This window comes from Hermetia illucens, chromosome 3 (genome assembly GCF_905115235.1).
Source record: "Hermetia illucens chromosome 3, iHerIll2.2.curated.20191125, whole genome shotgun sequence".
NCBI lineage: Eukaryota > Metazoa > Arthropoda > Insecta > Diptera > Stratiomyidae > Hermetia > Hermetia illucens.
Window position 1 is genome coordinate 28,635,760 of NC_051851.1, and position 25,427 is coordinate 28,661,186.

Here is a 25,427-nt window from a genome sequence, read left to right on the forward strand (position 1 = left end):
CGTCCTAACACTCCTACTGCTCAGAGCAAACTGGGACAAGGCGCATTTGAAAGGGCAGACCCCTCCATAATCTTCGCCGGCTCGATCGTTCTGCGATTTGTATAATAGTTAGTAGTAGTCATAATAAAACAATGAGTTTTACTTTCAGTTTGAAGCAGTTAATAAAGATATTAACGATCAAAGCGGGCAATATTGTGAAAGATAATGCTCCGCATCTTCGCAGTGAAATGAAAACAGCAAAAACATCAACTTGACAGCCTGAAATCGGCAGAGACACCCAACTTCGCCTTGGCAAGAAAATGTGAACTGACAATTTCAATAAAACGTAAATATCTTAACAGTCTACCCTTAAATTAATTCCATACTTACTTTATTTTTTCTTCATCCTTTTTCGAAAAGAAAACGTTCCGTTTGAGTACGATCATCGGTTCGTCGTATTTCTTCTCTATCGGATTACCCTGACTGAATTTCTCTAATAGATTTGGCCACGCTACTCTAACTACGTATGGTCGATGATGCGATTTTAATTGAATTTCTAAGAGTGCACTGGTCATCCATAAACCGAATATACTTTGTGCTAATAATTTATTTGCTATTCCTAATTCTTCACAGCCCAGAGCAGCAGCGAGCATCACTTGCGCCGGACACTGTGCTGTTCCTTCGATTTCCATATGTACAGCGATACGTGACATTAAGTACACGCATGTTGGTATCACCTGAAATGAAAGAAAGGTAGTCATTAAATATTTGTGGTATTAAATAGCTTTCGAATAGCTTTACAATGAAATGCTTTTCGCATAAAGCAAACAAAATTTCAATGTGAGGTAATCCTAGAAGGTCAAAGGATATGAATTGATTCAAACAAACCAAACCAATATAATTCGGCAGAAGATTGATTTAAACCTACAATAAATTATTCAGCAGAATCTGTCAACGCCTCTTGAAGTAACATAAGAGATTTCTCCAAAAAATTTAGAAAATCTTGCCTACATATCACGTGATTGGCCAGAAAACTAACTGATAACTTGCAAGTAGTGTTGGAAGAGCCAATTACAATAGTTAATTAACTTTCATATAATAAGGAAGCTCTGTGAGCAAGCTAAGCGGTAGTCACAGCCTAAGACAAGGTTTGGCTGGCGAGCTGAGTATTCATTGGTCAAAGGAGGTAAAAAGTGTCTGCGAACGGTGAACTATAGGTGTTAAGTCGCCCCAATACCAACTTGCCTTGTCTCGGAAAAAGACACTGCTCCAAACCTAGATCCTCCATTTACTTAAGTCTGGTGCTCAGAGGTGGTGGTGAGGAAGACGGGGCGGCAACCCTGTCGGCCAAACCAAAACCAACTGGCCGAGGAGAACCTCCGTAGTGGTGGCACCGGGAGACGCTGTACTCACTTTGGTTTGCCGGCCGTGATGCAGTAGGCGAATGCTCCAAAGGCTCAATCAGGGCTATTAGACCCGAGTCTACACGGGGACTCATCTGAAGTGGTAATTGGCCACAAAACCTCACAAGGGGTATACTGGTACCATGGGAACCGAGATAGCTCCTGGACTCTCATACTTCGGGTGAACTCCCGTTGTATGTGAGTACAGCTCGGTTATTTGCGGTTGACCTACTAGTGAGAGCTTCAGGGGGGTTGTGGTTATGCTCAAGCGAGAAGAGACCTTCGGGCCTCGGCGTGGTGTTGCGTTTCAACACGGGTGCTGTACTCCTTAGTTCGGTAGAGATTTAGGTATGTCTTGCATCCACCAGTATGAATGCTAATCCATGCACTTGGCATAAACTGGTACCGTTGTTGCATGTCTCAGCGAGGCTCCGATTGTGGTCACAAAATCAATCCGTGCCTTGAGAAGACCGTGGGATTAAGTCGCAAGACAGGTGCTCACGTTAAACCCTCAAGGACGTAACTTACTTAACTCTGAGCCAATCCAAATAAGCGAATCGAAGCCGCCTCCTTACTTGGGGCTCCATTCGGCGCTACCTACTAAGGCTAAAAGTGTCACCTGCTGGTAAGCGCTTGCAAAATAAAGCAACAACTCCTTGTTGACGTCGATGGAGTGGTTTGAGCCTAACTCTGCAAAGGTGGTAGTTGTGGCGTGTATCAGTAGCCAGCCTTTTCGGGACTCTGGTCGGATAGTATGCGTTGAACCTAATAGTAGACCACGTTATTCCGAGGGCATACCCGTTTCTGACTATTGCGGCTCGCTCCCTTGCATACGATGCGCTGTTAAAAAAAGTTCAATGGCGAACACAAACAATACGAACGAGAAGATAGTGGGAATAGAGGGTGAGCTGGCTCCGTTTATATGCAACACGAAAATGCGTCACTCGCCCCAGCGCCCAGCGAAGGACACAGCAAGGGCTGAAATACCCAACCAGACATCGAGATGTGCAAACAGAGAAGACTGACAAAGTTATGCGGCACCTGCAATGGAAACGGCAACCCAGACAATTCCACGCAGTGCTATAGTTGAGGAAAGAAGCACAATGGAAACTGCTGAAACTAACCAGATGGTTTCGCATGTAAACCCAGTGGGAGCCCTGTCGACTACTCTGCGAAACTGAAGAGGAAAAGCTTATTATGAAATGCCCGGGAACTGCGAAGCGCATGCAATCTGCGACTTTCCTCCAGAAAAACGTCAGCAAAGGGGAGATAAATGGGCTGATACAGCTGGAGCAACTTCTTGGCACAATTTCGTATTATTGGCGGACATGGAGAGTAAGAGAAAATCCGCGGGAATCAGAAATAACCGCGGTCCCCGATAGGAACACTGCGAGTGCCAAACGGCTCGCAGCCAGCCCGTTGCAGAGCGAACTGGGAAAAATCAAAGGAGGAAGGGCATCTGAAGAAGACTTTACTCAAGTACTCTCCAGACTTCAAAAGAAGAAAATAAAGAGGGACAAGAGACAACAAGAACACTCGTCATCAGAAAAACCTCTGCTTAAAATTCAGGCGGACACGAAAGATAGAGCTCAAGAAAGAAAGATGGATTCCCAGTCAAAGTAGGCCCGACGACAACAAATAAAGTTACGTTCTCTGAAGCAGTCAAAGGGCTTCTGGGGGAGAAAGCTTTGATTTCCAGCCTGGAACCCACGTGTTTTCTGGAAATCCGAGACCATGACTGCCTCACAGAAAAAAACAAGGTAGAAAAAGTCATCAAACGCGAATGCCCGGAGGTAACCAATGTCTGCATTAGTATCACTTCTGCGAACTCCCAAGGCCAAGAGCTCGCTGTGGTGGAAGTCGCGGAGCAATACGCGATGAAGTTTCTTAACAGCAGGAAAATCAGAATTGGTTGGGTAATGTGTAGGATATAAATCCGGCCGCCAGGTTACGGGCACACGTCTGCAACCTGTCGGGGCCTGACAGAAGGGCAACATGCTGCAAATGCGGTCAGAGAGGCCATAATGCGAACATCTGCAATAAAAAGGAAGGCTGCGTCCTATGCAGCATACAGATGAGCTTTTTCGAGGAAATTAAAGCAGTATCAAACAAGGCTGTAGCTATTGGCAAATTTTGGAGGTCCTACGTTTAGCAGACGACGCCTCTTGATGAGTTCAAAAAGTATGGGCTGACGTTCTTGGCAAGGAGGTATATCGTAAGCGTCTCGCATAAGTACAGAGACGGAGAGTTTTGCGGGTCGCGTCTGCGTCCCGCACTGTCAGCCATATACAAGCGGAAGGGAGAAGAGTCAAGGAAGCTGGTTGCTCGTGAAGAACGGCAATGCACCCTAGATTAGTGGCAAAGTTGACAAAATGAAACTAGAGGCAGATGGACTACGCGGCTCCTTAGCAACTTAGACTATTTCCTTACCCAGTTGAGCTTTTCAGTCTTACCTGCACAAGATTGGAAAGGTACCATCTCCGGATTGTGTGCTTTTGCAATGAAGTTGTGGACGCCGCTGAGCACATCTTTTTTTCTTGTGAATGGTGGGATGGGATTCGTCAGCAGCTCTATTTAGACAAAGGGGATCTCTCTCCAGAGAACATGGTCGGGGAGATGCTGAGGATCGCTGACAAGTGGAGCCGTATTGCTCATTACGTTCGGGTCCAAGTGGATGAGCTGGATGGCAGGAGGTTCCTTGAACTGACAGTTTCCTTCCTCCTCTTCCCTTCCTTTGGTGAAAGGAATTCCCTGATTTCAAGACACCGCGAGGTGGGAGAGTGCGGGGACTAGTCCGAAGTAACGTGACGAACAGTTCTAGGCTAGCTCTCTGACGATGGACAGGTGTCTTGTTGGTAATCCGACGACATATCGATGCGGGTGTCCAACACTCTGTGCGCAAATGCATTCACCTACCCCACCCCGAAAAAATTGGCGGCCATATCCCAAGGCATCAAGCATTACTTTAACGGCAGATGTTTACCGCCCAATTTTATGGCCAAACTTTGCCGATGAAAGTATAAATAGTTGACACAGGCGATACTGCAACTGCGACTAACCGTGAAGAGTGTCCCTGAATGGCCATCGTTCAGAAAATACTCTCTCTGGTTTCCCAATGACGATCGCAACCGCACTGAAGCTATGGAACGCATTTGTATTTAGAAAAACCTCAACATGTTTCAGAGTAAGAGAAATAGCTGATGGGCCGGAAACTTTTCAGACTATTGACGCTCCTGAACCAAACAAGCCAGCTGCTGGCTCTACTATGGATTTGGGACCATCAGGTTACAAGAACCAGCTCTCACGACCAATGAAGGAGGTGGTCAGCAAGCATCCACTATATTATTCAATCGGAGAGTTAATTGCTGCAAAATTTTTATATACTTCATAAAAGAACCAAGGTTTATTTTTGTGGAAATTAGGGAATTAAAACCTCGACATGCTGATCCATTGTATACCAATGGGAATGCTAGACTCCACCTCTGCATGGGGACTTCAAGGTCCCTTGAGAGAAGCTTTTAAATAGAGCTGTCCATTCAGTATACCAAAGAAGGGTACACAGAATTTTTATTTGCAAAACAGAGCGGAACTACAAACACACTGAAATCTCGCACAGTTTTGACCTTGGATGAGGCTTAGAATCTCTGAAGATTGCATAAGGTCGAAAATGCGATCATTATGGAGAAATTAGCTCTCTCGGGACCGGCAACTAACTTGCTTGGACGGAGGCTTTGGTATGCAAAACAGGGTCATTTGAAAATATACTAACTCTCCGAATGATGAGTTCGGTGGTAGTCGCGGGGAAAATATATAAATATATTTTCATCCAGATTAAAAATGAGCCCTGCAGGAAGGTATGTTCTAGCGGAGGAGAATTTGTAATTTCGGGCTTTTCCGATTATGAATTCGGCATAGGGTTATGAAAGGTGCAAGGAAAAGAAGATGTGAGAAGATTAACTAAGATATTTATAATACTTCTCAGCTCTTTGATAAATCTGCTTACGCGAAAAGTTGTTTGAAGCATCTTCAATTGTCCCACCCAATAGGGATGTTCTTTTCGACATCTTAACAACCATCTATTTCTACTCATTAAGGAAGATCTGGGTTTCCGAAGATTCTCAATAAGTAGAAGTAGCCACCCTGCAGAAACTGCAGGGGTTGCAAGGAACAGGCCTCAGAGAAGATTCTCAAACTTGATGACCTTGCACCGCTCGAGAGCATTGATGACAAAGATAAGTTGCATTGCTTTCAGAACATTTGCATGCATATGATGAACACAGCTAAGCCTAACCAATGACTGTCACCTGAGTATCAAAACTGTCAAATGGGACGGTCATGTTCGTGGTAATCGGTGTGACTATTTTCTAAGATGTAGGACCGTTCTTCTTTGTTGCATATACATATAAGAAAACCTCAGCAATTTGCTGTGTCATTGTCTCAGTTGCTGCATTTCGTGAAAAAAGAATTCTCCGGATGGGGTTCTTTGTTATATACAGGGTCGTTTTCAGTTTTTTGTTTTAGTCCTGAACTCCACCTTCAAAAGGGATTGAAGGCCCTTATCGTAATTTTTATTGCGATTTATCCGGAAGAGCCTGTTTGCCTGGCTTACTTAGTTAAGTCTAACTTTTCAGCGCTTGTCAGAGATAGGAAAAAAAGGTGCACATCCTTTTCAGATATTCAGATATTCATACTAGTCTTTTGATAATACTATTAATTTGTACCAATAGCAACATTTTGGTAACACAACATATAGTTCATGCTCAATACTAAAAAGAGAAAGGCATTCTCCATTACTCCCATCATTCGGGGAATTGAATTTTTTATTGGAGTTTGACTGCGCTGTTCAGGAATAATTAACGGGATTTCGCAGAATCCATGGATATTATTCACCGTAAAGATTTTGGAACCTTTTCTGCTATATTTACCATCTATGGTCAACTTCTTGGGAAAAAAAAAATGATTTCTAAGGTTCTATCCTTGAAATACAGAAAATCCTTTCTGATCCTGCAGAACAATCAAGCCGAATGTTATCCACTATCGTAAGTTACTTTCACATTGAAATTAATTAGTCATTGAGGAAGGAAATGAAGTAGTCAGGTGTGGACGAACAATAGTGGGAACATGTGATGGAAATCAAATGCATTTGTGGCCTGAGGACTTCGGAGTTGGTAAGGACCAGAACACTTTGGGGCATACATCTAAACATGCACATGCACAGTAAACCTAATTGGATATTTACATTTTGCAGAGGCCTAGGTATCGATGTCGATGATTTAGCACCAATTGAATAATTTGTAGACGATGAGGTTGCCGTTGTGTAATTGTTTGATATATTTGATGAAGGTTGCATATCGCCATTATTGCCGGTCGTCACTTGTTGCTGTTGCTGTTGTGGTTGCTGTTGCGACTGCTGTTGTTGCTGATAATTCGAATTTGTACTTAATCCTGTAAAGAGAAAATTTATGTGTTAACACAAGTGTTCAAGATAGGGAAAGTATTTAATGGTAGATTATTTTACAGGATTCCAGGGGTCGAACAAGCTGTTTAATGTTTTCAGAATTGTGAAGTGCAACAAAACGACGATTATGTGGGGAAAGGATTCAAATTTGTCATCAATCGTACATGATAACATATACGTGTATCTGATTAGGATCTTTTGAAGCTGGTCCCCTTTTGTTTCTCTAAGACACTTTTTCCCTTTATGTAATAATTAGGAGAGTACTTTGTAAAGGATTTCTTCCTGTACATCGACAGATATTTAGATTACCTACAGTCAAAGATTTTCATGTGAGCCTAGATCGTTAAGATAACCATCAACTTCTACGAATTACGAGTTTCGGTCATCTTTGTGTCACTGATTTTCCATCAGTCAGTGCTCCAGTAGTTTTTGGCAAGTACACTCCTGACATTCACAAAAGCGGATGTATTTCCACAATCTCGAAAACCTCTCTTCCACGATTTTTTTTTATGATGGCCCTTGATATATTCGAATGGATATACATAAGGACTTGTATATAAAATTTGTTGACAGTGAGGTTAGGAATCTACATGAAATCCAGAAAGCTGAACTGGACTGCAACGACGAAGGTCTTTGAAAAACAGTTATAATTAGATGATCAAAGTAAATATGTTGTATACAAACTGTAGAGCCATTTCCTTCCTTTCTTCATATTGCCTGCAAATAGTGAAGCACAATACTCCTATTGTCTGTAGGCATTATCATAAGAAAGAGTGTTCCGTTAGAAACCCTAATAAAGTTTTCACGTCCCCTTTCTCAAGGGGGAACTTTAAGATTCTTTGACGCAGATTCGAATGGCGTGCCTTCCCTGTTTAAATGCAAGATAAGAACATAATTTTTCTAAGGGATTGTATCATATCGACCTATAATCAATTTCTTTTTTTTAGGGATTGGGGAGTCCTCAGCCCGCATCGACTTGGTACCGGCCCGGACCAAATGGGGAGCAACTTGCTCCCACTCTTCATGGTCCACGGACTCCTCTTTTTAGGTTTAACACCCAAGTTTCAAGACAGGTACGGTTTCTTACCAGGGCAAAGGCAACTCTCCAGATGCTGCCTCAGCTCTGCTCTGTGAGCAGCGTGACCGAAACGGCTCGCAGATATTATGCGTTCCTTGTTATAATTCGCAAAACACGATAAGGGTGCGAATTATATTCCACGTAAATCCGCTTACAGTTCAGGCCAAAAGCTTGGCGGAAGCAAAACAATTTCTTTTTTTAGAGATTGGAGAGTCCTATGTCCGCATCGACTTGACGCCCGACCGGACCAAATGGAGAGCAACTTGCCCCCACTCCCTGCTGAAAGTTGTTCGCGAAACAATTATTCGCGTCGTGGCTAGCCTACTCCACCACTCCCGACGATATACAGGCCTACATCGGAAACAAGGCCAACACAACTCTGTTACCTCTTTCGTGTGTGAAGCTGACGACCGATGGCTCTCCAGACCGAATGACAGCTTACTTCAAAGTGACATATCCCCACGACTTCGATGCTATTGCCCAATCTTCCTTTTGGCCCGAAGGGGTTACGGATAAGACTAAGAGTTAAGCTTCGAAAAAATTTCCGGGCCACCCACTTGCCTCGCCGAACTTAACTTTCATAATTTAAAACTTTTTATCAAATGCTTAGAAGACAAGACTTTAGATTCCGAGCTGCCCAAATGTCACTGTGTGTTCCATTGCGACAAGGACTGCGCTTTGCTTGGCAAGACAACCGGCAGAGGTGCCCTATAAGCTATTAAATGCCCTCTCCATGCCGAAACCATATTTTCCGCTTCCTCCCCTCCCTACGATTCTGTCACCGTACGAGTTATTCCGCCACACGTATCTCCCGTTAAAATATCCTGTGTATAGTTTCTTTGTCTCAGCCCCTTCTCTGTACGAAGATTTCTTCGATAGATTACTAGAAGTCCTTACCATTTTTTTACCTCTTCTATGGTGACTTTAACTTTCCTATGATCTCCTGGCCTACTACTTCCGCCTTCCCTTCTATTCTCAATAACTCCACCCACCCTTCCTTTATCTACTTTCATGAACACCTGTGCCGCTCTCCAAATTAACCTCTTCAAAAATCACTTAAATCGCACCCTCGATGTTGCCCTTTATAACTATATTGTACGTTGAGTTTCTCAATCCTTCATGCTCGTCTTATGTTGTTCCGGACGCCCATCATCCTGTTCTTGAGTTTGATGTTCAGATCTCCCGACTCCACTACCCTGTCGTGGGCACGCCTGCCAAGTTCAGCTTTCGTAAGGCTAACTTCAAAGCTCTGGCGACAATCAACTGAGCTCCCCTTCTTTGCCAAGAACTGAATACCTCCTATACCATTTTATAAGATCTCCTTCCCTGCTACGTCTCCTCCTCTCCTAAGTCCCTGGGCTCTTACCCTGTCTGGTTCACCACTGAAGTCCGCTAAAAATTTCGTCAAACACACACTGCGAGGAAAAATTTCCTATCCTGTAGAACCTACCCTGATTTCGTTGTTTTCAATACTTTGACGAAAAATACTTTGGGAAAATTCTGTGTGACGTCAATGTAAATCGTAGTAATGACAATTAACCAGGACAGCAAAACTAAATAACAGTGGGGCGAATATTTAGTTAGGATAATTGTTAACAGAGGACTCTAATGCCAGTAAGGAGATCTTGTCAAAGGCGCAAAGTAATTTTCTAGTAAAGTGTTCGCATGCCTTTCTAGAATATTCCGAGGGATATAAAAGGGGGGAGGTCCACCCACGGAGTTATTCAAGTTTCAAAAGTAAAGTTAAATGCATCGGTTATAAATACGCTTCGAGTTGAAGGAATTGTTTTATAATAATAATTGTGCAGTATGGTTTTATAATTTGGTGTGAAATAAACGTTAGAGGTATAGAACAGGCTTTTGTCAGGTGCTACGCAATCCAGTGATACGAGTCTACGTAAAGCAAGTAAATCGGTTACATGCGTTCCTCGGTTACACCCTTAATATTGAAGTCCACAAAGGAATATCTGGCCAGTGTCGAGGACTCACGCAGTCTAGCCCAGCTCTCTCCTCGTTCTATTCAATTTTCTGACTTCTCTGCTAACTCCCCCAAAATATCTTGTTATTTACTCTGCCACTACTTTTCCTCAGTCTATGTTCCCTATCCTGCTTTCCTCTTTCCACCTTCATGTGGAGATAACCTGCCCCGCATCTCCTAAAATTCCCCTCCTCACTCCTCGTCTCGTCGAGTAACTCATTGGCGATTTTCATATCAACGTCAACCCTGGTTACGGCGGTCTTCCAAACCCTTTTTTTGCTTAAAACTAGCCAGTCCATCTCTCTTCCCCGTAAGCCTCGAAAAGGACTCATTTTCTTGGGCTGCGGAAGTAGGCTCTCATCATCTGCATTCATCGTGGCGAATGCAGAGAATTATCAGAAAGAAGGAGTTTTCAGCGATTGGTTGCCCGACCATTTTGGCCACCTCATAATGAAAGAACAACGCTTTGTTTAGCGTAAGTCCACCACCTCCAAACTGCTCGATTTCACCAAATGCCTGAATTCACATCAGGAAGTGCATACTATCTGCACTGACTTTGCTAAAGCCTTCGACACTGCAAATCACAAGACATTTCTGTCCAAAGGAACTTTTGTCTAAACGTCCCCATTTGACTTGCTACATGGTTTGCCTCTTACTTTTCCAACCGATCTGGCCTCTTTTGATGGCTGCACGTCCCGTTCTTTCTCCAACTCTTCTCGCATCACACAGGGATCTATTCTGGGCCCTTTATTGTTTTTATTTTTCTCCTCTTTACTTGTCCCTGTTTGCTCCATGCCGACGACCCTGTGGCTCCTTTCAATGGAACCTAGACATTCTGGTTCGCTAGTATACTGCCAACCGTTTAGCGCTAAATGTCAGAAAGTGAAAGGGTAAGGTCTTTGTCTTCTCCTCCTCCTGAGGACGATAACTATATGGGTTTGACTTTGTGAATTATTCGTTAATAATAAATATGTAAATTTCCCTATATACACTCATTTAGTATATACCCGTAATCTGTCTCCGTATACTTGCTGATTGTTTCCACCGCTGGATCATTTGCTAACTAAGTAACTCACTAATTCGACTTTTAGAAGCCACAGTAAAGAATCTATTGTCCCTTTGCGGACAGCCCCTAAGATATCTTAACTCAATCGATTTCCCTTCGAACACGCGAAGAATTCAACTTATTTGCTCATTTTCTGCCCTTTTTAGTCAGCCTGGTAGCAGAGTATCTAAAACGACCGACTCAGGATTTAAATACTGCCTGAAAAATTCACCTTGACCCTCAGCTGTTTCTGTTGTTTCTTGATGGCTTCCAGCGAAGCCATCACTCTATAAATGCTAACGAGAATTCACTTGCCAAGATTGGTCTAAACCCGCCGTGAGACTGCGCCCAGATTAGGCCTTCGATTTACCAGGCAGTGACTCATAGCTCACCTTCTTCTCCACGTGCTGTGTCACGTACTAGCTCAAGGGCTCATGAATATTTATCAATGACATAACAGGAACTGTAGTGTCCAGAAAAACACCGCTTACACATTCCCAAGATGTACAAGCGCGCACCGAAGTGACACTTCAGTGGAGCTCCAGTATTGCGGGCTGACCTTGACCTTGCCTTTACAGTCTGATAACCATCTAATTCTATAAGTCATTACAGTTCACTTCAGGTACGCAGTGCTTACCGGACAACATTAGGAAAAGTAACCTACATGTCATCAGGGACGTTCCCTGTACACATCCTGACGAATGAAGGTTGGCGTCTCTACAATAAAATGTATGCAACCCGAGGGTCTTTCACATTTCGATGGAAGCTGACGCGATGGGATTCAACTGAATGGCAAAACAGTTGGGACATATGACAAACTGATCGTTGGATATAACTTATCTTTCCAGACATTTACTGTACATACCGTCCTCGATTTGATTACGATTATTCACCATACTGTTCGAGATGCGTCAATATGACCGAGAATGTGGCGCATATTATATTCTATGACCTAAGATTTATTGTGCGCCGAGCAGGCTGTCGTAGAAAGGTAACTGACACCTGCAAATATGATAGAGTCAATGCTGGAGACAATCAGGGCTTGAAACTAAGTTGAAAAGATGTTGCGAACTATTCATAAAGAGTTCAAGTAGGAAGGAAATCGTTCTACCTTCTAACGATTAAAAAAGCCAGACACACAAACAGGCAGCGAATCGATTCTAATACGGGGTTGCTTTCCTCAAAACTTTAAAAATCGCTTCCTTAAGATCTAAGCTGACTCAAGCAGAGACATTTTTTGTAGCAATAGAGGGAGTTCAACAGGTCTGTGAACTCGAAAAGTACAGGGAGCAACCGCACCAGGGGCGCAAGTTTTACCAACAAGTCAGCAGGATGAAGCCTAACACACCTCGATGTTTATCCTGCCGAGACAAAGTGGGAAATCTGATTTCCGACTTTGATGAACTACTGAACAAACCAGAACTTCGGTGAGTTGGAGGTATCGCCAACTGAACACGACGGACAAATACTGCCACCACCAAGTATAGAAGAAACAGTCCGTGTAATTCATCGGCTTAAAAATCATAAGTCGCCAGGAGCCGATAGAATTACAGCTGAATTGGTTAAATATGGAGGCGACCAATTACACCAAGTGGTTCATCAACTTGTGCTCAAAGTATGGGAAGCGAATCAATGCCTGACGACTGGCAAAGAGGCATTATCTGTCTCGTATATAAAAAGGGAGATATCACACAGTGCAGCAATTACAGAGGTACCACGTTGCTGATTACCATCTATAAGATATTCTTCGCTATCTTGCTAGGCCGAATAGCCCCATGCGCCCAGAACATCATTGGCCCATACCAAAGAGGCTTCACTCCAGGCAAATCAGCAATAGATCAGATTTTCTCTGTGGGTCAAGCGATAGAAAAACTGTAGGAATATGGACATCAGTTGCACCACTGCTCATCGACTTTAAAGGCGTCTATGATAGCATAGCCACGGTAAAACTGTACACGGCCATGAGAGAATTCGGTATGATAAGACTGTGCGAGGCCAAATAAAAGCAGCAGGATAAGTCTCAAGACCATCCGACATCAACAACGGTCTACGGCAAGGGGATGCCCTATCATGCATCTTCTTTAACCTGGCCCTCGAGAAAGTGATCCGTGATGCTGAGGTAAATGCGAGGAGTACGATCCACTTTAAGTCCACCCAACTACTGGCCTATGCTGACGATATCGATATCGTGGGAAGAATGACTCGAGACGTACAAACTGCCTTCATCCAGATCGAGCAGGTGGAACCAACAACGGTCAAAAGAGAAGAATAAAGACAAAAGACTAATACTTTGAGACCGTTGATAATTTCTCCTATCTAGGGTTGAAAATCACAACCGATAACAGCTACGATGAGGAAATCCGCCCACGGTTGTTGGCAGCCAACAGAGCCTATTTCAGCTTACAAAAGCTGTTCCGCTCAAAACGTCTCACCATAGGGTCAAAGTTCATACTGTACAATACAATGACCTTGCCCGTTCTCATGTATTCCTAGGAGATTTGGGTTTTTAGGAAGAAAAATTGCGAACGCTTGGCCACGTTCGAGAGATGAATCCTCCGAAGAATTTTTGGCCCCTACATGAGGATGGACGATTCCGTAGCCTACATGACGACGAAATCTATGAGCGATACCACGACCGTCCGGTTGTGGATAAAATCCGGCTCAATGGGTTACGGTGGGCGGGTCACTTAATCCGTATGGATGAAGATGATCTAGCCCGGAAAGTCTATAATATTTATGATAGAAAAAAAAGACGAGGCAGACCCTGCCTGAGATGGAGCGATGGCGTAGGTCAGGACGCCTGGCAGCTTTTAGGGATATCGAATTAGTGGACCTCGGCATAAAACCGGTATGTCTGGAGTTCCTTATTAAGGCAGGCCTAGACCGGATACCGGTTGTTGCGCCGTTAATGATGATGGTGATGACTTAAGCAGAGAGATTTTTTGTAAACATAGAGGGAGTCCTAAGCTGGTATCTCATTCACACCGAACCACAGAAGTAGAGTAAAAAAAAATGTATGCAATATATTATCCTGCAAAAAGCTCAGTCAATTTTTCAAATGTCTGCATCTAAAGGATCCCACGTTCTTTGCTAAAACGGGAAATCAATATAAAATATTTTCACTGAGATACTTTTCGCTTAATTGGCGCAGTTCTTCATCGATTGTATAAGGAACTTCAAGGAAATCCACTGTTTGCAGGGTGTCGGTGATTATATGAACGTTTTAGAAAGGACGACAAACGAAAGTAATAGGCAATGTCTTATCAACTTTGAGGTCTTCTATAAAGAGAAGTCTTTCTTTCCCATTTTATAAACAAGTCGGAATACCGGAAGCTCGCGCTTCGGGTATAAAGGTTTTGTGTTCATCTTATGTAAGAGACGCACATTTCTCTGTCCGTATATAGCTACAAATCCAACATAATCCTTCATATTTTTCCAAACTACGAGACATACGTACATATTAGAGCCATAGATATCACGCTCACCCTAACAACAAACAAACTGCCTATTACCTGCTGTACACATACATGCACGTATCTAAATTTATCGTACCCATAATTCCGATTTACGTCTTATATCTATCTGAATTAGGCACTACCCGCAAAGTTCATTCGCACGCATATATTATATACCTACATACACACATGTCTGGTTGACAAATAACTAAAAAACTAAAACAAAATAATTGTCTGCGACCCAATTCATAAGAATTCATTTCGTTGTGGTATTGACGAATTGATATGTGATGATGACGTCATGCGGGTTGTAGAGTCCACGAAATTCACAAAAAATTGTAAAGTTTCACCCCCAATAACTTTGTTAATAATGGTTGGATTTTCTTCAAACTTGACCAAACTGTGCATTATATTCTTCATTATACGCATGCCAAATTTTGTACTTCTGGGATGAACACAAGGGGGGTGCCAGGTAAATTTCTACAATGTGGAAATATACTATTATTAACTCTATTTGTGCAGATATCGGAACCGGATATATTTTGAGGCCTAGATTTCATAGAGATGCACTACTGTGATTTTTTTCAGATTTTTCGGTTGGATAGGTTCTGAGAACGAGACCTGTTACACTTTTTGGGGGTCATATTTTGAGCCCTCACTCCCCTATGTTTCACCCAATATAACACCCTATAACCGTCAGGAACTTTAGGATATTCCCTACTTCGAGATCTTTCAACTTTGCATCTGGTATTAAGTGCATCGTCGTACAAGTACCGGACACTGTCCCAGGACGTGTATAGAGGTTTCATCATCCTCCGCACAAAACCTGCAGGCACTGTCCGTAGATATCCTTAGTTTCCCTAGGTGATAGTTTTGCCGACAGTGACCAGTGAGAATTCCCACTATGATTCGGAGGTTCTTTTTGGTGAGATTTAAGCAATCATTTGTGCACATGGGTTCGACTGAGCCTGACTAACACAGAGATGTACAAGTGCGCGTCGACGTGACACTTCAGTGGAACTCCAGTATTGCGGGTTACCTTGACCCTGACTTTGCCCTTTAATAAACATCCAATTCTATAAGTCATTCGAGTTCACTTCAGGCATGCAGTGCTACCCGACATCATTAGGGAAAGTAAGGTGCTATCAGGGACTTCCGTGTAGAAATCCTGGCAAATGAAGGATGTCGTCTCTACGATAAAATGTATACGACTCGAGGGTCTATCACATTTCGATGGAAGCTGGCGCGATGGGCGTCAATTGTAGGATGGCAAAGGAATTAGGACAAGTCACAAACAGACATTCAAAAATCGATTGCACTCGTTTGTTGAGTGGACATAGTTGTTACTGATATGTTAACATGGCTAAAAGTGTGACGCATGTTATATTTCATAGCCTGTGACTAACTGTGTACCGAGCAAAAATCGAGGCTGTCGCGAAAAGATGACTGACTCCTGAAAATGTTATAGAGTTTATGCGGGAAACAATCGAGACTTGAAACTAAGTTGAAAGGATGTTTCGAACCATTCACGAATTGTTAAGGTAGGAAGAGGTGACAAGTTAGGAGCCAGAAGTTGAATGTGAAAACTTCCTCCTTCCAACCATAGAAGGAGTCCTTACCTATCTAAGTAATATCGAACCATACAAAGTGACTGGAAATAAAATATATACAATATATCATGCTAGGAAAAGCACAGTCAATTTTTCAAATTTCTGGATCTAAAACATCCCACGGATTTTGCTAAAACAAGAAATCAATATACAATATTTTCACTCAAATACTTTTCCATTAATTGACGCGCTTCATAATTGATTGTATAAGGAACTTCAAGGAGTTCCTCTGCTGGCAGGATATCGATAGTAGGAACATTTTAGAAAGGACTATAAACGAAAGTAATAGGCAATGTCTTATCAACTTCGAGGTCTTCTATAACGAGAAGTATCCCTTTCCCCTTTTATAAAAAAATCGGCAAATTGATTTGATTCAGAATATTTTTTTAAATCCCACACATATATGGATCGAACTTATTTTGAATAGAGAACTCAAAAAAATGAATCTGAACAATAGCTTTGCATTTCAAACTGTGCACGTTCATATTTCATTTGGACACTGGCATTTGTTACGAAAGAGTCCTGTGAAAAAAAAGCGCGCATATTCTTGCCTACACTCCCCCATCGCATCGGAATGAAGTAACCTCCTTGCAACTTCCAATGGAAAGCATCCAGAGTTTTTTTACTTTGTTTCACTCCTATTGGTACTGCACAATAACGAGAATTCCGTTTCCATTCAAACATGAAGTCTTCCTATTGTATTTGTCACATCCATCTACGCACAAGGAAAAATCATGTAAAAAGCACGTTTCAGTTGAAATCGCAAAGTACTTTTTCAAAAGCGTCTACATTCCTTTCAATGTCTGCTGCGTGCTGAAAAGGAGCCTTGAGAATTTTATTGTATCCACGATATGTACGGAGTAGACAATGGAGCTAACTAGGAGGAGGGACAGATCCTCATGACCGTAGAAGTGATGGTATCATGTTCAGATGTTTGAAATTCATGCTCAGAAATCACAATATTCTTAATGGATGCTCATGAACTTGTCCATACCTATGTGCGCGTACATATATATTCATTCATCCTGTGTAGGACTACATTTTTTAATTGCTTAATTGAAACTCTAGCTGATCAGCAAACAAACATTATGTTTGAGTTTCCAAATGAAAACGCCTAAATTCCATTCATTTTCAAACAAAACCTAATGGAGGCATTTCATAGAGTTTTCTTGGTTGATCCTGCGTCCTAGATGTCCCTGCTACACTATCACAGCGATGGAACATGTGTGAATACCAAATTTATGTAGCCTGAGTTGAAACAGATGAAGTAGCAGAAGTTCTGAGCAATAAACACTCAAATCACGAATATGGTTCAGTCCCCGAATGTGCTGAGATTCGATTCCCCCAGAGTCCGAAAAAATATGATAAATATATGAATAAATTCCTTTCATTTTTTTTCCTTTGTTCAAAGGAAACAAAGAACAGAGAGAATAGCAATTGAGTAGTATGAGCGCCCCATTTGAAAGCAGACTCAAAATGTTCATCGATTACGTCCCATTTTTCTTCTTTTCTAAATTCAACCTCAATCAAATTGGGATGTGCATGATAACAGTGGAGTCCTGGCCGTGGACTGCATGCCGAAAACAAGCTGCCTTCAAAATATTGCCCACGCTTTTTATGCAAAACGTAGGATGGGAAAATTGGCAACTGAGTTTCAAGCCTGCCGAATAAAAATATACCCAAATTGAGGAATCCTGTCCTCTTTGCACCTATTTCCTTCCAGTGCTTTCGAAGGTTACCAAGCATCAAATTTATGCAAAATGAAAAAAATAAAACAAAAACAAAAGGAAAACAGAAAAGCAACGACGAAGATATCCTCCTAGAGAGGCACATTTCGTTTCAAATGAAAACGTATTTTAATGTATGACGAGAGCCAATTTAGCATGAAAGCAAAAGTTTTCCATTTTCTCTTTAATTTAAAATGAATTTTGTTACGCTTCCACTTTTCCTTCCCCCACCTTGGACTGTATTGTTGCATTCGTCTGTCTGGCTCGCCTGAGTCCTTTTCTAGCTTCCACCATCGTCTAAGTTTGTATAATTTAAGGAAAGTCTTTAAATTCCACTCAGTGTCTACTTATTTACTATCCATCGTCTGTGGAAAGTTTTTAGAAAGTTTGCGTTTAAAAATGAAGAAAAATGCAATCAAAGCATTTTACAATTTCCGAATATAAAAGAATTTCTGGATAAAGTTCTTGAAGTGGGTTTGCATTATTCAGTTGTCGAAGTAATAACTAAGGAAAGAAATGTTTCTTCTTCTTCTTAATCACAGATTTCAACACTCGTCACAATAGTAATAGGATAATTTATGCTATTTGAATTGAAGCTCCACAATTAGAAAGGAAAACGTTTAGCGCCGCTAGTTGATCAATTCATTATCTTGAATTGATCAACTATCTATGGTAAGAGGCGACAGGCCCTACTTTCGATCGAGCAATGAAGTATGCCAGGATACCACGAATTGGTTGGGAATAACGAACTGGACAACCCCAGCGCGAAACCAGGATATCTGGAACTTTTTGTTGCGTCATACCTAGATCAAATGCGCCCCCTTCGTTCTCCATCCCCTGCATCGTTCATCTTCTGCTCCTTCATCTGCTCGTCCTGCATTTTTGTAATTACAGAGATAACTTCATATTAGGGAAAGTTGCACTGCGTCCTTAAAGAACTATTGCGCTCCTTTTACTGGTTATAGTGTACCTATTGATCATGGTATCTCAAGCAAGTCTATAACCGTCAGGAACAGTAGTATGTTTCCTACTTCCAGATCTTTCAGCTTTGCATCTGGTATTAAGTGTTCTCCCAGATGCCTCGACCTACTTTGCACAAGTGCCGAACACTGTCCCAGGACGTGTATAGAGGTTTTGTCATACTCCTCACAAAACCGGCGGGCAGTGTCCGTAGATATCCCTAGCTTCCCTAGGTGATAGTTTAGCCGACAACGACCAGTGTGAATTCCCACTATGATTCGGAGGTTCTTTTTGGTGAGGTTTAAGCAATCCTTTGTGCGTATGGGTTCGTATCCCCCAATAAGCGCCCTGGACTGTTCCATCCCTGGTAGGCCCGCCCCGTATAGTTCCCTCAACCGTTCCTCTTCATTTCTTAGAGTAATAGCCATGAAACCGTTCCCGATTTCACAGAAGGGTTCTGGCCCGTGTAAAGGCATCCCTGCTCCCTTTTTGGCTAGTTCGCCGGCTGCCTCGTTGCCTTCCAACCCAGCATGGCCTGGAACCCAAAGTATCCAGACCTTGTTGGACGAACCGAGTGTATTCAGTCTCTCAAGGCATTCCCACACCAGTTGAGAGTTCACCTGGTTGGACCTAAGTGCCTTGATCGCTGCTTGGCTATCGGTGAGAATAGCTATGTTCTGCCCACTGTAGTTTCTTTGCAGATTAAAGGAGGCACATTTATCTATGGCATATATTTCCGCCTGGAATATGCTAGTGTACCTGCCCATTGGCTCAAAGTACATTTTCCTTGGACCTCTGCTGTGAGGGATCCGTCAGTGTACCAAGTAATCAGTTGCTGGTTTAAGCCGTATGTCACAGCTACGCTCTCCCAGTTTGCTTTGTTTCTCCAACGTGTTTCAAACTTCTTATCGAAGTAAAACCTCGTTGTCATGTTATCCCTTGGTATCAATAATTCGGGGTACCGCCTAGAAAGAATATAAATCTTCCTTCGATTTAGGCAACTCCCCGCCTCAGTGATATTACCGGCCATCCTGAATATTGCCCTCCTTGCCTGCATCTGTATGTGCAGATAGAGAGTTCCAGAAGGACCACCAGGGATGCTTCTGGGCATGTCCCCATTGCCCCACTGACACACACGCAAGCCAGCCTTTGGAACTTATGTAATTCCCTGGCTTGTCTGCTGAGTTCGGTTCTTTCTGCCCAGATTCCCGCCCCATAGGTAACCATTGGCCTTACTATTGCAGTATATATACAAAGTAGTATCTTCGGACTGCAACCCAATTTTTTTCTTGCTGTGGATCTACAAGTCATCAGAGCCCTTGTGGCTTTCCGACAAGTGTTTCCGACATGTGTCTTCCAGAGTAATTTTTGGTCTAACGTAATTCCCAAATATTTGACCTCTGTTTCTCGTTTCACTTTCATATCATGTAATATTAAGGCTCTTAGGTGATCAAGCTTACGCCTGCTAGTGAATGGTACCATGGTGGTTTTGACTGGACTGAACCGCAGTCCCACCTTCCTGCACCGGGCACTAGTAACCCTTAGTCCAGCTTGGATTCTATCACATAGGGTACCTTCATATTTGGCCCTACAGATTAAAACAATGTCGCCCGCGTAACCCTGGACCTGTATTCCAGTATTTGTTAGCACGTCCAGTAGATCATCCACTACTTTACTCCACATCAGCGGCAATAGTACCCCGCTCTGTGGACAGGCTTGTGTGGTGTTGATGACAATAGAATTTGTACCTCTCGGTGCTTCTATTTGCCTGCTTTCTAGCATTTTGCCCATCCAGAATGCCAGGGCGTTTCCCACTCCCTTGGAACTCAGGGCATCTTGTATCTTTGTGTGCGATGTGTTCCCGAATCCTCCTTCAATATCTATAATAAAAACGCGCACAGTGTAATTTCTTCTGTTTCTATGGCATCCCGTAGTACCCCTGTCAGCTGATACAGAGCGTCCTGCCCGGTAAGCGTGTTGACAGTAATGTAGGGGATTACGCTTTAGAACGTTAGTTCTAATGTAGTGCTCCACCTGCGAGGGGTTGAAAGTGATCATCTCTTTAACGGACCCATTCTCAGAAACTACGCAACCAAAAAATCTATTCAAATAAAGTTCATAATAGCACATTACTATAATTTTCAGCAATTGACAGGAAACCCCCTTCAGTTCATCCTAGAATCACGAAATTTAGTAGCAAGTTAGGCTACAGGATAGAGCATGATTCTACAAATTTGGTGAAAATCGCAATATTACTAACAAACTTATAATTGGTCAAAGCTGTCTCTTCTTTGCAAATTCAAGTGGGTATTTTCGCATAATATATGCATATATTACGTGATACGTACTAATGAGGCAAATGCACACTTAAACCTCTGTGTAAAAGAAATACACAAAACCTTTCATACCTGAAATTACTAGTGGAACCAAGGCATGGACTCAGGCCTCAGGTATATTATCGGAGGACAAGCTGCTGACATCCAACTAGGAGATAGTGGGGGTCGAAGACACTGTAACGGGTATCCTGCACTGGAAGCAACAGCGGGTGCCTCGAACAATGAGACGCTAGACGAAAGCCTGGACGCGACAGGCTACGAACTGGACCTATAGTGTATAAATCATTGTAATTTTGTCCGGAAACAGTCGACGTTATGGGTCGCTTAGGGAACAAGGACAGACCAAAATGCCAGCTAACCGAAGCAAAAGGAGAAGTGAAAAAAGTCCTGCTCTAACCTCTCGCAGTTGGAACTGCCGCTAGGGGCAAGCTAGTCGCAGATATTGACCAGTTTAAGGCCAGGTAGGTGGAGCTGCTCATCGAACATCCTCTGGTTAAAGAAAATTATTCTCATGAACTGATTTACAATTTATACCCGATCATTTAACCATCTAACCACGATACAAGGATGTAGAAACTTTTTATTTTATCTGTGGTTCCTGACCTGTAACAGTGGCTATCAGAAGCTTTATTTGGTGATGACCAAATCTATAATATAATTTTTAGTGCCAATTCGAGGCCAAGGACGGAAAGAAGGAACATGGTGGATGTATCCCTGCTTTGATCCCTCCCAAGTGGTCCGTGAATATCACATAAAGCGCTTCGCGACAATCAACCATGTTTGGGAGGGCATTAAACCCAATATATTCCGATACGACGAAATTATAACAGATCTGCTGTTCGCAACGCGCTTGGAATCGCCGCGCTTTGAATCCTCTGGATCCCCAAGGACGACAGAGTGGCGATCAAGGAGAGGGAACTCATGATGAACAACCAGCCTTTTGTACTCCATATAAAAGGAGTATGTTAAGAACCACTGGCCTGTTATTCAAATTAAGAAACGCAAAACCTACTCTGCGAAATCCGACGACTACTTTAACCCAATCGAGTTTGCCAACGAGGAGATAAAAATCAACAGTCCAAAGGGGAGTGATGTTGGTCTGCGCAAGTAGACCGAGGGTAGCACACATAAATCTGCAGCAGTTAAAGATGCCCTAACTAACCCGCTAACTTTCGTTCAGCAGGAAAATATTGTCAATGAATATGCATACGCAATGAGGAGAGAAACCCAGTCTTTGGGCACTGAGTCCTTAATAGTGCATTATACGAGGGGGACCCATAATTTCCGGGAATTACGCTGTGGTGGGGAAGGAGAGTGGGGGAACCTATTGTTTGTGTATCAGTGTACGAAGTTATGTCGCTGTGAGTGCATCGGTTCGCCTGTGATTTTTTTTAAGTAAAACAACTTTTTGCATTTCGGCGAAAACGTAATGGCAGATTGTCGAGAACAACGCGCGGTTGGGAAATTTTGTTTCCTGTTGGGGAAATCGACCGCGGAAACTATTGTAATACTTAAGAATGCTTATGGGGATGCTTCCATAAGTAAAACCAGAGTTTACGATTGGTTTTCACGTTTTAAAAATGGATGAATGTGTATTGAAGACCAATTTCGTTCAGGACGCCCCTCAACGTCATGAACTGATGAGAACGTCGACAAAATCAATGCCCTCGTCCATGAAGACCGTCCCCGAACCATTGATCAACTCTGTGAGATATCGGGAATATTATGGAGTTCAATTCAGAGAATTTTATCCGAAGATTTGCACATGAGAAGGCTTGCAGCAGATTCGTCCCGCGCCTTCTCACAGACGAGCAAAAGGAGCGTCGACTTCAGGCATGCTTTGAGCATCAAAATCAGCTCGAAAATGACCCTGAATTTTTTTCCAAGGTGATTACTGGTGATGAATCGTGGTGCTATAGATACGACCCCGAAACAAAGCAGCAATCAAGCCAGTGGAAGACAACTAGCTCTCCTCGTCCCAAACAAGCTCACCAAGTAAAATCAAACATTAAGATAATGCTCATTTGTTTCCTCGATTGCAGAGGTATTGTGCACGCGGATTTCGTTCCCCCGGGTCAAACTGTCAACCAGAAGTTCTACTTGGAGCTTGTGAAAAGTTTGCGGGAGAGTATTCGGAAGAAAAGGGCAGATCTTTGGCACACAGGCGACTGGTTCTTCCATCATGGCAACGCGCCGGCCCACACCGCCCTTTCGGTGAAGCAATTTTTGACCAAAAACGCCATGACACCGATTGATAGGAATATGAAAGGAAAGTGTTTTGCCACTGTTGAGGAGGTGAAATAAAAATCGCTGGAAGGCTTAAAGGACACCCCGATGAGTGAATTTAAAAAATGTTTTGAAGAAGTGCGTTGTAGTCAAAGGCGAATACTTTGAAGGTGATCATAATTTGGTGTAAAAATATTGAGAAATAAACAAGTTATGACGAAATTCCCGTTTTTTTTTGGGACCTCCCTTGTACTTGACGCTCTCTTCTAACAGAATATCTCGACAGAGGAACAAATCTAAACCCTGATGTGCCCGTGGATTCCACTTCCTTGTTACAAGTTGGGCACGTATCATGTTTTAATACTCCTATTCGGAGCATGGCCAATCAGAAATCCCACAAATCCTCTGGACGCCTTCCTATTTGTCAGCAGAATAAAATTTGCATTATATTTGTTTTAGCGTGACTAAACGACATTTAATCTCTGCCTGTTGCACTTGAGGAAAGCTAGTTTCCAGTTCCAGACACTCCAAATGCTGGTTCCGGTCCAGCATGGGAGATATTGAGCCGTCTTTTGCTAAGGCTTTTGGTAAGGTATCTGACGTTTCGTTCCCCTCTACGGCACATTTCCTGCGACCTAACCGTGATTAAGCTGGAGCAGCCGGTAGCGGAGAAAATGAATATCTCTTCAATTTACTTGGTTTACGATTCATCAGCTCCCCAAAAGAATTATAACACCTGACACTGGCCTTAGCATCGGGAAACCTAACCTGCGAATCAATACAAGAGCTGAGTCTCTCAGTCTCTCTTCCACCTTATGACTAACACAAATTTATTACAATAGTTTCTAAAAGGGGCACTCCAACTTTCCACTTTTTCAGCTCGAGGAATTGTGACGGTTGAGTGGAGAGCCTTGATATCACTCTACTTACTGACAATGGTACATTTAAGATAGAGGGTAGGTTCATGTCATTCTCGGGCCACAGCGGGATACGTTTCAATATGAATCCCTCTCCACCCTGCCATTAAAACGCTAAAGTAAACATTAAAAGACCGCAGGAGGATCGATGAAGGAAGTTTGGTTTAGTTATCAAAATCAAATTTCCTGGTGCCACTATAGTATCATCCACATAACAGACGAACTGTAAGTTAAGTTCTTGTGTCTCTCACTCACAATGGTAGACCGAAGGCGTGATCAAACTCAACAAGCTGAGCCGGAAGGCATTCAACATTTACTACCGCCAAGTCTGCCAGAGAGTAGCCCTGCCCGGATTAATGTCAGCACATTCATATTGCCAGTAATTCTGCGAGGAACCTGTTCTTTCTTTCAAGATCGAAGAGCTTTTGGGCGAAATGTAATGACAAGGTCCTGACGCTGCTAGTACATAAGCGCTTCCCAGCCAGTGGGGAGGTCTGTAAACCTCACTTGTAGGTTATCTAGCCCCAGTCGTAAAAACATCGAATCGGTAATAATCAAAAAGGATAAAATCAGCTGAATTATAAAAAGCTTCTTCTCATCTAAACCTTCAGGCCCAGATGGCATAATGTCAGTCACGGTCCCAAAGCAACAAGATATGTTTGTGCTTAGGTGTACCTCATTCCTGAAGCGGATGTTCGCGAGAGGAGTGGTCTCTGAGCGGTCGGTGCACTTCAACTAACTTACTTTAGTTGACTTTCTGGAGACATTGGGAGCGCTCAGCAACGTGAGTATTAAATCCATCAAGGAGGCTCTGAAGAAGAAGTGTTACACGCAATGGACATTATCTGTGCTAAGAACCTGGATTATACAATTTGATCTGAGCCAAGGAAGATTTGGCTTTTCAACAACTAAACGAGGACATGAGCAAATGCATAAAGGATCACGGCATGGGACGGCGTCCCGCCGCCAAACCCGACATGCTTTACAATTTGCATTGTCAAGCTTGCGGAGAAAAGGGAGAAAAATCATTAGATACTTCCTTTTCGATTGTGCAGCTCTAGCTAGAACAGGGCTGGGTGTTTCAAAGAGATCTCTTGTCGCAGGACGGGGAGCAGGCATCCTTCGTAGACGCTATGATAATGGTAATAATAATCGTTGGCGCAACAATCCATATTGGATCAGGGCCTTGAAGTGTGTTAGAGCACTTCATTCAAGACTGTAACGGTACACTACAGTGAACTGTAGGAGGCAATGT

General features: G+C 42.8%; 1 protein-coding gene across 1 annotated transcript in view; it reads right to left on the minus strand.

Annotated features, from left to right (window-relative positions):
* Positions 1 to 25,427, minus strand: part of LOC119652434 (FERM domain-containing protein 8) — a 386,591-nt gene that overhangs the window by 96,355 nt on the left and 264,809 nt on the right. The window contains exons 4-5 of the mRNA XM_038056575.1: positions 6,622 to 6,827; positions 370 to 716 (exon numbers count right to left, since the gene is read on the minus strand). Of these exons, the coding sequence (XP_037912503.1) occupies positions 370 to 716; positions 6,622 to 6,827 (553 nt within the window). The remainder of the gene's footprint in view (positions 1 to 369; positions 717 to 6,621; positions 6,828 to 25,427) is intronic.